This window comes from Hipposideros armiger, unplaced genomic scaffold (genome assembly GCF_001890085.2).
Source record: "Hipposideros armiger isolate ML-2016 unplaced genomic scaffold, ASM189008v1 scaffold_1345, whole genome shotgun sequence".
NCBI classification, from domain to species: Eukaryota; Metazoa; Chordata; class Mammalia; order Chiroptera; family Hipposideridae; genus Hipposideros; species Hipposideros armiger.
Genome location: NW_017732695.1, coordinates 40458 through 57089, shown reverse-complemented (window position 1 = coordinate 57089; position 16632 = coordinate 40458). Strand labels below are relative to the sequence as shown.

At 36.9% G+C, this 16632-nt stretch overlaps 3 protein-coding genes across 5 annotated transcripts in view; 1 reads left to right on the top strand and 2 right to left on the bottom strand.

The window, feature by feature from the left end:
- Positions 1-499, top strand: part of PRH2 (proline rich protein HaeIII subfamily 2) — a 72611-nt gene extending 72112 nt beyond the window's left edge. For all 3 annotated transcript variants that reach the window (XM_019633583.1, XM_019633584.1, XM_019633582.1), the window contains one exon: positions 412-499. The gene's annotated coding sequence lies outside the window, so the exon portion shown is untranslated. The remainder of the gene's footprint in view (positions 1-411) is intronic.
- Positions 500-9833: 9334 nt separating this feature from the next.
- LOC109377269 (taste receptor type 2 member 7-like) lies at positions 9834-10772 on the bottom strand. Its single transcript, XM_019633577.1, has one exon. The coding sequence runs from the start codon at positions 10770-10772 to the stop codon at positions 9834-9836; it is 939 nt and encodes a 312-aa protein (XP_019489122.1).
- A 3959-nt stretch (positions 10773-14731) lies between these two features.
- LOC109377268 (taste receptor type 2 member 8-like) lies at positions 14732-15658 on the bottom strand. The gene has a single exon (XM_019633575.1). It carries the CDS (start codon positions 15656-15658, stop codon positions 14732-14734), a length of 927 nt encoding a protein of 308 aa, XP_019489120.1.
- Positions 15659-16632: the final 974 nt, after the last annotated feature.

Below are 16632 nucleotides of genomic sequence, written 5' to 3'. Positions count from 1 at the left end.
TTCTCTAGTTTTTAATCTTGATTTTAATCACTCTTAAATTCTTTGATCAGCTTTGTCCTTGCCACGATTCTCCTTGCCTCAACCTTACACATAGAAAAGTCTCTTCCGTTTTTAGAAGATCAAGTGTTACAGAAGTAACACTTCAGTTTTGGGGTTTTTTTTTACTCTGTTATTCTTATATTAACCTAAGCCTCCCCAGTTTGTACCTCCTGGCCCCTTCTCCTCTGTTTCCTTTCCCCCCTCTCCTGGCCTCCTCCTCCCCCTTCACCTCCCCACTCTGCCTTCTTCACCTCTCTCTCTTAATGTAATGTGATATTTTATAATGAGACTACTTAATAATAGAGATATGAGGCATAGATCATGCTCAGGCCAAGTTGTTAGTTCTGTCTAAACTCTTTCTCTTTGTTTCAGAATTGATAGAGATCAACTGGGGACCATCAGCTTTTCAGTAGTGTAAACTTCTTGGCCCTTCCTTTCCAACTTTAAATCATCAATAAAGTCATCAGCATTAATCCTTGGCTCTTGTTTTCCTTTTAGGATTATGGTTCTCAGTCAAGGGACAAGAAGGACAGGCTGGGAGGGACAAAGCCCTGCTTGAACTCCAAATGTTCTGTATCGTGCATCTTTATAGGTAGCTCAACCTTTAATAATTTTGTGAGGACTTAACTACCAGCATCTCAGAATGCGACCTTATTTGGAAATAGGGTTGTTGCAGATGGAATTAGTTAAGATGAGGTCACATGGGTATAGGGTGGGCCCCTAATCCAGTATGACTAGTGTGCTTGTAAAAAGGGCAAATTTGGACATAGATGTGCACAGGGAGAACGCCATGTGGAGACAAAGACAGAGATTGGAGTGATGTAGCAGATGCTAAGGAGCACCAAAGATTGCTAGCAAACCACCAGAAGCTAGGAGGCCTGGAACAGACTTCCTTATAGCCCTCAGACTGAGCCCACACTTTGATCTTGTGATAAAATAATTTTCTATTGTTTAAGCCACTTGATTGATAGTACTTTGTAACAGCAACCTTAGCAAACTAATACAGTGAGAAAATTTACTTACCAGATTTTTTTAAATGAATAAGCATACATAGACTAATTACAGCACACTTACTCCATCTACCTCCAAAGTTTCTGAACGGAGATCAACAGACAAGGGTGTGAAATATCTCTTAGTTGGTGGGCTCAATACAGTCAGGCTAGGAATTGTGCCTAACCTGTAAGCTCTTTGTTTCTCTGAGTGCCAAAATTTGGTTATGGGGAGTCACCCATTGAATGCTGGCAGCCCAAGAGGATTGACTATGAAATGAAGTTAGGATGAAAATGAAGGCTCTAAGGGGACATTTCTATCAAGACCATAAGCAGTTTGCTTTTAGTATTCGTATTAATGAAGAATTTACAGATTAAAGTAACAGAAACAGAAATTAAACATGTTTAATACCCTTTATGCCCACATTCACTGCCAGGTTCAATTCTGGAATCAGATCGAGAACTGGCCTTTTCCTTGGAAGTAAAATTGGTCTCTGATCATTCTGGCTTTCTCAGCACCCCGACTGACTTTCCATCCAATAGATTCTGAAGTAATGTGACCATTCTGCAGATAGACTTGGGTACATTTCACAATGCAAAATGTATAAAAATATATAAACCTGAGAGTAGAGACATTTGAAACTGACTTGGGTAAGGAATCAAGAAGAAATTAATATCTTTCTCTTCACCTTGCAAGCAGGCTAGAAGCCCCAGTTGTGATCTTTCCCAATTTTCCATTATTTATTAAAAGCACAGGGGAAAAAAAGTAAAACCCAATAAATCTCATAATAGCACTAAACATTAGAGATAAATGACAATAATATACTAGATAATGGGTTGCTATCATTTCAATCAAAATACTAGGTAGCAATGCTCATGGTCTCCTATCCAAATCAATACATTTTTGCATAATACAAGCTTACCGAATAATCAAAAAGACATTCATAAATGAACCACTTAATGTCATGCTTTATTTTCAGAAAGAGATCCCAAAACTTGGCTTTCCCGGTTAAAAACTGCTGCCTAGCAACATTACCTTCATCTCAGGGCTCAATTCCCCATTTCTTCTTTCTCAATATCATCATCCAAAAAAGCTATCTCCCAGCCCACCAGAGGAAACTTTCAGTTTGCTCACATTAAAATAAATCCCTTGATAAAGAGGTATCTCTCCTACCAAGACAAAATTTTATATGAACTGATTTATATCCCATTCTGAAATATTTGCAAAGAAATGATCATGCTACACCATTCTGCAAAAATGCCTTTGTTGTTCCTAAAATTATCACAAATTCAGCTTCCCATTCACAACATCCTTCACAATCTGAAACTAACTCCCATCTCCAGCATTTTCTTCCTATATTCACTTCAACCTTACCAAATTATTTAGTTTTCCTAGACCGTTGAAATACTATATTATATGCATAGATTTAGCCATGCACTTCTCTCTACTTTTCTCCACACTGCACCTTGCAAGGTCCAGATCACATGGCATCTCCTTTGGGAGGTTTCCCTTTTCTCCTGTGCTCTGAGCTCCCATCACACCTTCTTTTGCCACTTTTTTGATAGTGGTCATCATTATGTCCAAGCTACATCTTCCATTAGACCCTGAGTTCCTTAAGGACAGGAACGATGTTTCATTTACCTTTTATATCCTCAGTGCCAAGAACAGGTTCCTGCCAAAGTGATTATTTAAGGACAAAGAAGATAATGCATAAGTTGTTGATTTGCATATGTCTGACCACTGGGGCTTAATTATATGATTCTAACTGGAACAGACAAATGTTCCCTAAAAATGAATTTCTTCTGCCATACCTAGAGTTATAGGCAGGAAATGTCTAACATGTTTAGTATAGCTTTTTTTTTTTTAAGCCACACTTAAATGCCAGTCACAGAGAGGCCTCTACTGCTCAATCATTTTGTAAGAATAAAATTGGGCATTTGTGTGTAAATTTGAATTATGTGTTTTAAATTTTACCATTCAGAAGTTACGTATCAGATTATCTTGTACTTTTCTAGGTACTTAGAGATCCTGATCTGATTTGGGGAAGAATTCTCCCCCCAACACAGTGACGATGGGCCTGAACTAAGACTCACACTTGTTTATTTGCACATATTTCATCTTTTGAAATGGAGCCATACAGTTGGTTCCAAAGCAGGCAGAGAGACTACAGTCATCACAAGGGTCTGTCCAGAGAGGCAAGCATTAGACTGACCAAAAACCTGACCATCCACACCTCACTACACAAGAGCTGCTTTCTGAAGAAGCCAGCTTTATAAGTATACCACTTTGGCACCCAATTAGTACCTGTATTTTCAACATTTACTCAAAAGTTGAATGGCTGAAGACAAAAGCTTGCTGACATCCACTAGATGAGTCCTTCTGTCCACCTGAATCTGAAGAACCTTCAATGCTGTGTTCTGATAGGTGCTAAGTACATCCATTCCAATTTTATTCTTGAGAACTAGGGAGATAACCACAGAGTGGTTATGTTGGTATGTGAACCCACTGGAGCCACTGAAGAATTTGTCCCCAAGCCTCCATTCTCACTGGAAGATTAATTTGATGGCATTTTTAGTGCTCTGGTATTACTGTCAGGTCAAATTCTATATTTAAGAGCTCTTAAAATATCTAAGAATCCCTCTTTCTCCAGTTCACACTCTGTCACATGAGCATAGTTCCCTATGGGGAGAATTGAAGAATGAGAAAATGTCTACCATGAACACTTGCAGTGGCCTTGCAAGGTCATTCCTCAGTGGGACCCAGCCTCCTCTTCAGTTAATGGACTATTTTTGTGAAGTGACTTAGAGCTATTGCAGAAGCTTGAGAAGAAATAGATTTTCTAATGCAGTGACTTCTTGGAATTTCATTTTTTTCTTACATAATACAGGAAATATCTTATTTGACTATATATCTATATGAATCCTAGGAATACCATTTCTACTATTGGGTTGTCAGAAAAGTCATGACGTATTTTTTCTGTTTTTCGTTGCAAAAATGCGTCCTGCCTTTTCCGACAACCCAATGGTTCTCACTACAGATTCCTGTGGATCAATGTATGGTGATCAGTGCTCTGGCTGGTCTTGCCATCCAAAGTGATAGGTGGTTAAGTGCTGTAACTGGCAATTCTGATATACTCAGGGACACAGGGGAGCCCAGTTTCCTGGGAGCCAATCCCACCAGCCAATTCTGGCCTACAGAGAACATCCCATCACTGAGGTTCAGTATTGCCAGTGCTCCCCTCACCAGAGCATTCATTATTGCTTCAGGGAATGGAGTACCCTGAAGGATATCCTGAGAATCATAGTTAGGTGGTGGGTTGTGTCTTATGTAGTCAGTCCTTTCTGACATTGTCATTTCCCTGAACTTCTTGATCTTTCTTAATATCATGACAAAGAAATTACAGCAATTCTACCTTATCTACAAGACAGTCATTGTTTCCAAGCTCCGTAGAACTGTCTCAACAGAATATTAGCATTGGGTTTATGTGCCCCTGCCAGAATACTGAGTCCCAAGTCATTATTGAGAGCCTCCATGTCAATAAATTCTTCAATCCAGACTAAATAAAGAGGACTCCTTGTTCCACCACCCTCAAGACCCATTTCCAGCATGTTTTCTTATCCTTGCTGATGTGCTAACAATGTGTGCTAACATTAGCTTGAAGCTAGTTTCTTTTGGAGCAGAAACTACTTTCCTGATTGGGTTGTACTGGAAACTTGTCCTGAAGTAACGAGGAGTGGTAGGGCATATCTTTCTTTTTATTATTTTTTTTTCTGTTACCATTGACTTACAATATTATATTATCTTCAGGTATACAACATCATGATTAGACATTTATGTAACTTACGAAGTGATCACCCTGATAAGCTTAGTACCCACTTGACACCATACACAGTTAGTACAATATTATTAACTATGTTTCCTATGCTATACTTTATATCCTTGTGACTGTTTTTATAACCAGCAATTTGTACATCTTAATCCTGTTTCCCTTTTCACCTTTCTCCCCCAACCTCCTCCTATCTAGTAACCATCAGTTTGTTCTCTGTACCTATAAGTCTGTTTCTGTTTTGTTTGTTTATTTATTTTGTTCTTTAGATTCTGCATATAAGTGAGATTATATGGATTTGTCTTTCTCAGTCTGACTTATTTCAACTAGCATAATACACTCTAGGTCCATCCATGATATTGCAGGTGGCAAGATTTGATTTTTTCATGGCTGAATAATATTTCATTGCATATATGTAACACATCTTCTTTATCCACTAATCTATCAGTGGACACTTAAATTGCTTTCATATCTTGGCCATTGTAAATAATGCTACAATAAACATAAAGATGCATATGTCTTTTTGAATTAAGTATTTTGGGTTTTTTTCTGATAAATACCCAGAAGTGGAATTGCTGGGTTATATGGTAGCTATATTTTTAATTTTTTGAGGAACTTCCACACTGTTTCTGTAGGGCACGTCAGGAGGAGAACAACGTTAACCTGCCTCAGGCTGAGTTAACTGAACAGTTTCCAGGAGTGAGAAGGCTCTTCTGCTCTTGTAAAAAGTAGGCGTCTGCTTCTGGTGGTTCTGAAGCTTCCAGGGAATCCGGGGGTTTCAAATTTTGCCTCATCTACCTAGATATCCCTATTGCAGGTGTGAGGGTTCTATATTTTTATGCCAGGGCCATGATTTTAACATAATTGCTCCAGCAATTACTACCCCTCTCCTATATTATTATCTCCCTCTCTACTGAATCATTTCAATTTGCATGCACTCACTATATTATCCAACTTAAAAATATAACCAATGAAAACACTAAAATTTTGTCTTGCTTCCATGCTCCATTCTCTACTCTCCTTAATAAAACTTATTAAAATATTACATATTCACCATGTCTGTGCTTTCTCACATTTTGTTCCCTTCTTAACCTTCCCTACTAAACCAAGTTTCTGCCCCTATAGTTCACTAACACTGCTCCTATTCGAGTCACCAATTACAGGTGCTTCTTGACTTGTGATGGGGTTATATCCTAACAAACCCAACAGAAGTTAAAAACATCATGAGTTGAAAATGTATTTAATAACTAATTTACTGAACATCATAGTCTAGCCTCCCTTAAACATGCTCAGAACACTTACATTAGCCAACAGTTGGGCATTTATCTTGAATTTCCTTCCTCTTCTTTTCACCAGAAGTGGGAGACACAGATGGGCGTTTTGTACACATAGTGGGAAGTGAAAGCACAAAGCACAATAGCCAAAAAACACAGGCAACATAGTACACTGTAGAGTATTAGTTGTTTACCGTCATGATCCCGTGGCTGACTGGGAGCTACAGCTCGCTGCCGCTACCCAGCATCACAAGAGAGTACTGTACCGCATATCACTAGCCCAGGAGAAGATCAACATTCAAAATCTGAATTATGGTTTTACTGAATGCATATTGCTTCTGTACCATCGTAAAGTAAAAAAAAATTGTAAGTCTAACCATGGTAAGTTGAAGACTATCTGTATATCCATATGGCCAAATTCAATGCTTATTTTGCTATATCAGTTTTACTGTTTTTGTCTGCAGCATCTGAAAGTTGCTCTCTTCCTCCTTATAATACAATGACCTCTCTTATTTCCATTTCACCAGACTTTCTTTGCTTTATTCTTATCTTCCAAGGAGTTCCTTCTTTTTTTCTTTTGCTGGTCCTTTCTCCTCAACTTTACTTCGACAGATTTGAACATCTCAGGGCTCAGATCTAGTGTCACTTCTCTCTCTACATTTTTTTTTTAGGTAATCCCATTTATATATTGATGACTTCCAAATTTATACCTCTTTTCACTATATTTAGTTACAGATTCATATATTCAATTATTTATTTGACATTTTCACTTGGTTACTTTATAGACCTCGTACACCAGAAGCGATGTGTGACGTGGAGCGTTGTCATGATGGAGGATGATTTACAGCACACTTTAAAACACACTTTCTCTCAACCGTAGCTCACACCGGACTGACTGCACCCAACAAGTTGAAACTTGTCTCACACTGTTGCTAAGGCTCGATGCACCGCTTCCTATATTGAAGGTCCCTGCCTTTCCGTTGAACGGCACTCGGCAGCAGCATTCATTGTAATTTTTTATCACAGTGGAAAGGCTCCATGTCACACATTGCTTTTGGTTCAGCAATTTCTGTCAAATAAAAACATTATGATGTGTCGTCATCCACCTTATTCACCAGATCTAGCACCGTGCAACTTCTGGCTCTTCTCCAAAGTAAAAATGACCATGAAAGGTAAACGTTTTGAATTGATTCAGGACATGGAGGCAGCCATGACAGCGCAACTGAAGACACCCATGGAAAAGGACTTCCAGAACTGCTTCAGAAAGTGGCAAGAATGATGGGATAAGTGTGTTCAAAGGAAAGGGGAGTATTTTGGAGGGATTAACGGCAATGCATCTTTTACTGTAATAAATATTTTTATTTAAACATTAACTGTATTTTTTATCACACCTCTTAGAATTCATCCTTTAAAAAATTCCCTAACTCTATTGCCAGAATCCAAATCTGAGCCACTATAATTTCACATATAGACTACTTAGTATAATAACTTACCAGATGGTCCCATTAACTGTACTCCTCCCCACCCCCAACACATACACTATCCGTTCTTCTGATAACCAAAATGAAATTAAATCTCCATAGAAATCAAACTATGCTAAATGTGGTTTCCATTCCTTCAATGTCTTTTCATTGCACTTAAATCTAAATTTCCTCTCATGATCTATAGAAGGCCTTTCATGACCTTAACAGTAACCCTTTGCTCACCATGCAGACCTTATTGCTCAAAACATTTACTCCTCAGTGTACTGGCACTTGATTTGCCATCTTTTGCAAAAGGATGTTATTTGTCCAGAATATTGCATGGCTGGATTATATTTCTGATGCAAGTCTCAGCTTGAAACCTCATTTTCTCAGGTAGACCTCTCCTGACTATGCTATATTAAGCTATCTTTCATCTCCAGTTTTTCTCAGTTGCATCAATCATGGTTTGTAACTATTTGTTTCCTTGATCGTTACCTGTCTTCCATAATGTTTTTCATGACTGTGCATGAAAGTATGGACTTTGTCATATTTTAAACACTCAAGATGGTTTCTAACACTCAAACATTCAATGTGTGAGTGCATACATATTTATTAAATAAGGAATAAGAACAGAAAGAAATCTGCCTGCATAGACAAACCACTTGAGTTGGCTACATCACTTTTATCCTAGATATGCCAGTAAGGAGACTTATGTACGTACAGTAAGAGGTCTCTACTATGTCTTCTGTTTTTACCTCAGTATTCTTTGACTTGCTATAGTCCACAGAGAAATTGAATGTTGAGGTGCCATGTTTGTGAGTAGATGACCAAGATTCTAGAGTCCACAATGTGAAGACACGAGACATGGAGCTTCCAAGATTCCCATTAGCCCTGATCATTCTTTTGTTTCCACTCCTAATAAATTCACATAAGCTGGGGTGGTAGGGACAGTTATTCTTTAAGACAGTATTATAAAGATGCATCTAATTTTTTATTGTTTCTTTAACTTACAAGGCACTCAGTAAATCTTTTTTAAATTTATCAGTTTAATTCATGTGTATCTTTTGCACTGTCAGATTCAGAGAAGAAAAGTTAACATGAAACTAGTGTAAATGTAATTTTTATTTTTACAAAATTTATTGCTCAAAATATTTATAAACATTTTCTCTTCTGCACACAAAGTCCATGGCTTCTCTAGGCTGATTAGTAACAGAGTCAATCACTCCAAAATATCTTTGCCACAATGTAAATAATGTACTTTTGACGGAATTTTCCAAATAGATATCTCATCGATGATTTATGTATAATCAGAATAATATCTTCCTGGCATGTAGGGATGACCTGTATTGAACCAATGTCTCCTCTGACAGTTTTGATATTTTAACATCTCAAAACACAAGTTTTTGATTGAAGGTTTCATCTTATCAGGGTATCTTGACAATCCACGCTTGATGCAATCCTAGTTTGCTAAAAGCAAACTTACATGTGTCTTTTGTGTAAGAAATATCATTCATAAGCAATAAATAGTTCTATTAAGCTCTTCCTTTAGCTAACCATGTTTTGCAGAAACTTTCTCTATAAACTGTTCTTCTCTCACTCTTAGCAAGTATCTTTCTTTCATTGATCTCTGATCCCAAAATAATTTTTCAACTCACTGTGGCAATATTTATTTTAATCACAATTTATGTCTTAATTGTGATTATAATCACAATTGTAATTCTACATTCATAGAATTTCATGGAATTTAAGAACTGTCACCTTATTGAGTCTTTTCCAAAGGTGGAGCTTAGTTGGATGATCTGAGAAGAAAAATCTTTGTAGGACCATGAGGAGAAGCCAGCTGCTTTTCATAGAGATGCAAATAACAGCAAGATGCTATTACAGTTGTCCTGAATTAGTCATACAATTTTGCATCTGGAGAAATGGTTTAGAACTAATTATGAAAATACTCTTTCTTCTCACCGTTAATATTAGAATATTAACTTCTGTATATTCTGAAACATGTTTAAAAAAAACTTTGAAGGGAAGAAGAAAAAGAGAAGGAAGAGAGAGAGACAGAGACAGAGATAAAGAGGCAAAATCAGCTCCATATGAGATTTTTTAAGTTTTAAGTATACTAAACACATTTTAAGAGTAATCGGCCATATGAAGCCAATATTAATGCAGCAACTGAAGATAGTTAAGAAACATCTGTCTTCCTTTGTCCTAGAAAATGATAGTATTTCCTCAGATCTGTTTATGTTAAACATTTCTTCTTTTCAGGATATACGTTACTTTGTATAGCACTCTTAGAAATGCTTGTCTTAATTTAATGTTCCCCAGAATTAGGATAAGTGAATGGCTTGAGGGATAGATGAGAGCTATAAACTCACAAACCATCACAGCTAAGTCAGACTCTATTATTAACTCGGTGGAGGTGGCTACGATAAAGGACAAATAGTAGACAAGGAATAGCAAGAGAAAGGATATGACAGCCTTCATGGCTCCCAAGTGGGCTTCTATGCTGGCATCTCTGAACCCTGTGGCACTGAGCTGCATTTGCCTGGTGTGTCTCCACAGGGAGAGGATCAAGAGGAGAAATGAGATCAGGGACACAGAAAAGGGGAATAGTGTTAACAGGTTGAGACATACCTTGATGGAAACATATTGAGCTTTATCGACCCTGCATCTCAAAGTTAAGTTTGTTTTCCCCTTTGCCCTGAAACAAAGTCTGAAATCATCATTCCGATCCTCAGTGATGGGAAGGCTAATAACCACAGAGAGGACCAAGCACACCAGCAGGATCCTAGGAATCATCTTGTCAATTCTCCACTTCATCCAGAGGAACAGAGGATGGAAGAAATTAGCTATCTTGAGGAAATAGAAAATGCTGAGGCAGGTGGCAAACCAGACACTCACATGGTTGGTTAGTGTCCAAAAGAAGTCAAAGATTCTAAATTCTTGACTGCTGATAAAGACACCTGGATACAGCATCAACAGAACAGAGTCGTACATTATTAGACACAATAGAAAAATTCGGGATATGGCCAGACTTGTGAGAATTAAATCAACGGAGGCAATCTTTCTATTCTTCATCCAGTCCATGCAGTTTACCAGTCCAATGAATGCATTTCCTAAGATCCCCACTGAAAACTCCACAGCTGCTATGATTATTAAGGTGTTATTTACTTCTTCTGACATGTTAGAACAGACAAATATCCAATTTGTTTCTATTTGAATTGATGTAGTTTGATATATACACCTACTTCTTAGGTTTTGCTGTAATTGTCTTTACCTCTTTTATTGTAGTCTTGTGATGAAAACTGGAATGGTAAATGAAGACTGTAGCTATCTTCATTCAATCCTAATTAGTCTTGACAATGTGGTTGGTGATCCCTTGCCTGGTCGCTGTACGTCCATTTACCTTCCCAGGAAGTTTTACTTTTTTAGGCTGAGCTACAGTTTGCTAATATGCAAATTAGGCCAATTCCTTTTCTTGGTCTGCACTGCACTGTCTTTCTCAGGTTACGTACTGCAAATTTTAGATTCGTTAATTGGTGATGCATACTAGTAAACTCAACGGGCCTGCCAGATTTAGCAAATAAAAATACAGGACACTCAGTTAAATGTGAATTACAAATAAACAATAAGTATTTTTTAGTGTATGTCCCAAATGCATGATAAGTACTTCCAGGAAGTATTGAAATTCACATTTAAATGGGTGTCTTGTATTTTATCTGGAAAACCTAAACCTCAGAGATTTTTCTGGCAATTAGAAATGGTCAAAAATTGAAATTTGTAGAGGAATCTTCATGTTACTGAATGATAATGTTAATTATTGCTAAATCTCAAAGGTTCAATTAACATTGAGAGCTATATATGTTCAGGGAACTTGAAAGGCGAACACTCAATATAGATTATTTTGTTCTAAAAAAGTATTTTAGTTCATTTTATCTTGGATGTTTAGAGGAGCAATTACATGGCATAAGATTTCTTAAAACAATATATTGTCTTATTAATCAAGTCACATTTAATGCTCATTTAGTTTGTCATGATATATGTAATAAAGTGAAGGAGCCAGGCATGACAAAGAAAAGTATTGATTATTTAGATTTTTCCTTTTCGTTTAAAATGTTCCCAAAGTCAACTGTATATACAAGAGGGAAGAGAGTAACAGCCTGTGTTTCATTCTGCTCTCTACCTTTCTCCATCCCAAACTGTCAGAGTATCTGGATCTTTAGCTATCTAGCCTGTTAGGCAGACAACTGGTGATTAAATTTATTTCATTTCTATAGACTAACTCTTGTTTTGAAATAGCTTCTTTAAATTATAGTTACTGAGAAACACTTTACTACATAGTGTTTCCATGGAATAATTCTGGGGTATTTATACTTTCCTTTGGAATGCAATTCTTCTCTCATCCTTTCTTAAAGGCCAAACCTTCATTCTTGAAACGTAGCCCTGATTATTGGACAAACTGCCTCATGTAGCCGTGTTCACAGGTGACTGCTTTCTTCTGAAAATGATCCCTGACCCAGGCCATCATTTTCTTCTCTATAGTGCTCTGGCAAATAAAGTGTTCACAATAACTATGATAATACCTTTACCCAAATAAATTTTGGACTAATTTTTTTTTTACAAATAAATGTAGGTTTTATGCTGACTAGTGTTGTACAGCAGAGAAGTTATGATGAAGCTACTACAGAAAAGAGTATGAAAATCCCTCAAGAAATTAAAAATACAACTATCCTATGATCCAGCAACCTCACTTCTGGGTATACATCCAAAAGAATTTAAATCAGGATCTTGAAGAGATAATTTGCACTCAAGTTTACTGCATCATTATGCACAATAACTAAAATGTAAACACAATCTAAATTCCACTGACAGATGGATGGATACAGAAAATGTGATATATACATACAATAGAATATTATTCAGTCTTTAAAAAAAGAAGGAAATCTTGCAATATGGAGAAACATGGGTGAGCCTGGAAGACATTATGCTAAGTTAAATAGGTTAGTTAGAGAAGGACAAATACTGTATGATTCCTCTTATATGAGCTATCTAAAATAGTCAAACTCACAGAAGCAGAGGGCAAAACAGTAGTTGTCTGGGCCTTAGGGGAAAGAGAAGAGTTGCTATCCAACAAGTGTAAGTTTCAGTCATGAATAAGTTCTAGAGATCTACTGTATATCTGCCTAACAATGCTCTACTGTACACTTAAATTTTTCCTACTGCAATAAAAAAAAGAAAATAGGAAAACACTCTGCAAGGGTGCATTTTGTCAAATGCCTACCACTCTGAAATCCAGTCATCGTCACCGGAGACATTTGAAACATTAGAGATATAAAAAACACATGGAAAAAGGTCTTCAGGCGAATGCAGGAAAACCTCCCAGAAGTACTAATCATATAAGACATTTATTTCATCTACACCTGCAGAAGAATAAAAAGATTATCCCAGCACAGAATGTACAGTTATTTTATAGAATATAGTAATATATCTCATCACAGGAACATCAGCTCTCCTGCCTTATATAACAAATAGCAACATAAATAGCTAGCATATTAGAAATATACTTGATGAAGTTTATGTACTTAATCTACAATTATCAGGACTTTATAGAGTGGATTTACATAATCATATGCAGAAAAATTGATAATCTTCAGGTAATTAGTATCTTAGTTATAAGAAGAGAAAATGAGTATGTTGAAATAGACCCGAATTTGACATAGAAAATGGTGGGAGCAAAAATGTAGTCAGATCAAAACAGACATGTCCTTAGATGTGCCAGATCAAGTGTTTCAATAACACCCTAGTGAGGAGCGATTTGATGTTCACAGTAAAACCACATTTTATTAATGACGCTTTTGTGTGTGTGTGTGTAATTTACTCTGTATGGACATAGAGTGATTTTTTTTTAATAATAGTATGTAGTTCTTGCATTGTGTATAATAATTGCTTCCCAATTAATTTTCTTTTCTAGAGTTCTGAGTGAAACTATCCCTGCAGTTCTTATTAAGGAAAGATATTTGAGAAAAGCAGTCTGACTGATATTAGTTACCTCCATCCAGACTGTGAAGAGCACTTAGGAACACCCCTTAGAGCAGTGGTTCTCAACCTGTGGGTCGCGACCCCTTTGGGAGTCGAACAACCCTTTCACAAGGGTCGCCTAAGACCATCAGAAAACAAAAAGATATTTACATTATGATTCATAACAGTAGCAAAATTACAGTTATAGAGTAACAATGAAAATAATTTTATGGTTGGGGGTCACCACAACATGAGGAACTGTATTAAGGGGTCACGGCATTAGGAAGGTTGAGAACCGCTGGTTTAGAGGGAGGTGTTTGAATGAGTTTTATCCCTATCCTGGTACTGACTGAATGCAAGTTGTTTGAAAGGAAATTTAATTTCAAGGGAAATAAATAGGAGATGCCAGAGAAAGGTCAACTAGGAAATATTACCGGAGAGATCTCCTAAAGCATCACTCACTCGGGAGGAGAAAGAACAAAACTGAACCAGAGACAGGACCGGTGAGAACTAAGTAAGTCCATAGTTAATAAGCCAAACCAGAGTGATTCAGCAGAGCCATGAAGGGAGCTCAGTTAAGGGCCAGCAATGAAATCGTAGGCTAGAAAAAAGTGAGAAACGAGTTAGTGCAGCTCAGGGGCACTTTACTATGGGCCAAAGTCAAGCCTTAAAGGCCTTTAACTAAGCAACACATGCCTAACACCTGCAGTGAGAAGACAAAAAGAGAAGTGTGGGACCTGAAATTCTTGGAGGGAAGGGAGTGTGAAGATGAGAATGTCTGTGGTGTAAAGAGATATAAATGATGTATTTATTAGTGTGCTGGTGGGTCTCAATAACACTTAAAGATATATACCCAAAATAAATGTAATAATTGGAAAAAATAAGAATGGGCCTATAAGAAAGCTGCAATTTTATTACAAAATAAGATTTGCTTTTAAAGTTTACTTTTTTTTTTTTTAGCTGAGCCATCCTGCCACCTGTTGGCAGCTCAGCGGCAGCTCAGCTTGGACCCATGTGGGAATCTAACCGGCAACCCTGTTGCTCAGAGCTCACACTCTTGAGCAAGCTCTTAACCAACTGAGCCACTCGACCAGCCCTTAGGGTTCACTTTTATAGCCAAGGTTTTACATCACGCATGCTGTTTTTCCACATCTCAGCATCCTGACAGCTGCCTGCCTCAACTTGTTATTTCCAATAATTAAAATAAGTGAGTGACCTGAGGGATAGAGAATTGCTATGATCTCTCCAAACATCACAGCTAATTTGCCTTCTTTCACACGATAGCTAAATGTCACTAAAAGAGAAGCCAGGTAGTATAAAAAAAGGAGGAAGAGAAATGAAGTCACAGTTTTCATGGCTCCCACATGGGCCTGTGTGCTGGGATTTCTACAGCCTGTAACGCTGAGCTTCATTTGCTTTGTATGTCTCCACAAGGACAAAATTAACAGGACAAATGAGATTAATGACACAGTAAGTGGGACAATTGCCAACAGGTTAAACAGTGAAAGCACGCTGAAGTATTGAATTTTACTCACATGAAACAATTCAGTGAAGTTGTTTTTATGTTTTGCAATATTAAAAAACTCAGAATTACAATTCGATATCATTGTGAGCACGAGGCCGCTCAACAACGAAATGGTCAAGCACACCAGCAGGATCCAGTGAAGCATCCTGTCAATTCTCCACTTCAGCCAAAGAAAAAATGGGTGGGAGAAATTGGCTATCTTGAGGAAATAGACGACATTGAGGCAGGAGGCAAACCACATGCTTAAGTAGTTGGTGAGTGTCCAGAAGATATCGACTATTTTTAGTTTATCATCTTTATAAACATCTGGGTAGAATACCACTATGAAGCCATTTAGCACCATGACACAGAGCAAACAAATTCTAGAGATAGCCAAACCGATGAGGATGTAGTCAACTGAAGAGATCTTTTTCTTCTTAATCCAATCAATCCAATTTACTAGTCCAATGTATCCATTCCCCAAAAGTCCTATGAGAGATTCTCCAGTTATTATGATCATAAAGATGTTATCTTCTGTACTGAGCATGTTGGTAGAGAGAACACCCTGATCTCAGAAATCACTGCAGATGGGCTAATTTACAAATGACCAGTTGGAGCATAATAAGTAAATTCTTCAAATCATGGAATAATGTTTTCATTTGTCATTATTTTGACTTTGATGTCATTCCAGAAGTGCCCAGCTTGCCTCTGAAATAAGATTGCTTCTACATTCATAAAGAATAAACCAACTGATTGTTTGCTTCAAAAAGCTTGACTAGCTTTGTATCCTGGGTGAATTATAGTTATCGCTGTTTAGTGAGTGATAACCGAAATGTTTGGTTAAAACTGCTTTCATACAAATTGAAAGAGATAATATTTCATGAATTTGCAATAGGCTTTATGCTGGTAAGTTCCACATATTTGGACCAGTCAAATTGAGTTTCAAATAGGGAACCACAAAAAGCAAACAAAAACATGTGTTTATTAAAAATCAAAATATGTAAATGAAACATCATTTTCATCAGTATCTATTACAAATTTCCCACAAGTCAGTTCTCCTAGTGGAAGTGGATTTTGATTTTGGAAATGATCAGTGTAGTAGATTGTAGAGAGTTTTTCTGTTTTTATGAATTTCTAGGTCTTTATATATTAGAAAGATTGGTACTTCTTTTATGTTGTGAATTGATAGTATTTCCCCAATCTGTTATTTGTCTTTAGCCTTTCCTTGTATTTTTAAAATGCAAACAGAAGTTTTCAAATTTTACATAGTTGTATTTATCAGTCTTTTTTGATTTCCGGATCTTGAGTTATAGTTAGAAAAGCCCTTTCCATTATATTTGCCTATATTTTTCTCTATTGCTCTCATGGTTTGCTTTTTTAATGGAAACTTTTAAAAAATTAATTTTGTGTATGTACATATATACAAAATACATATACATATATACATAGTCAAGTATGGGTCCAACCTTATTTTGCTACAGATGGCTACCCACTTGTTTCAATGTAGTAATTAATCTTGCC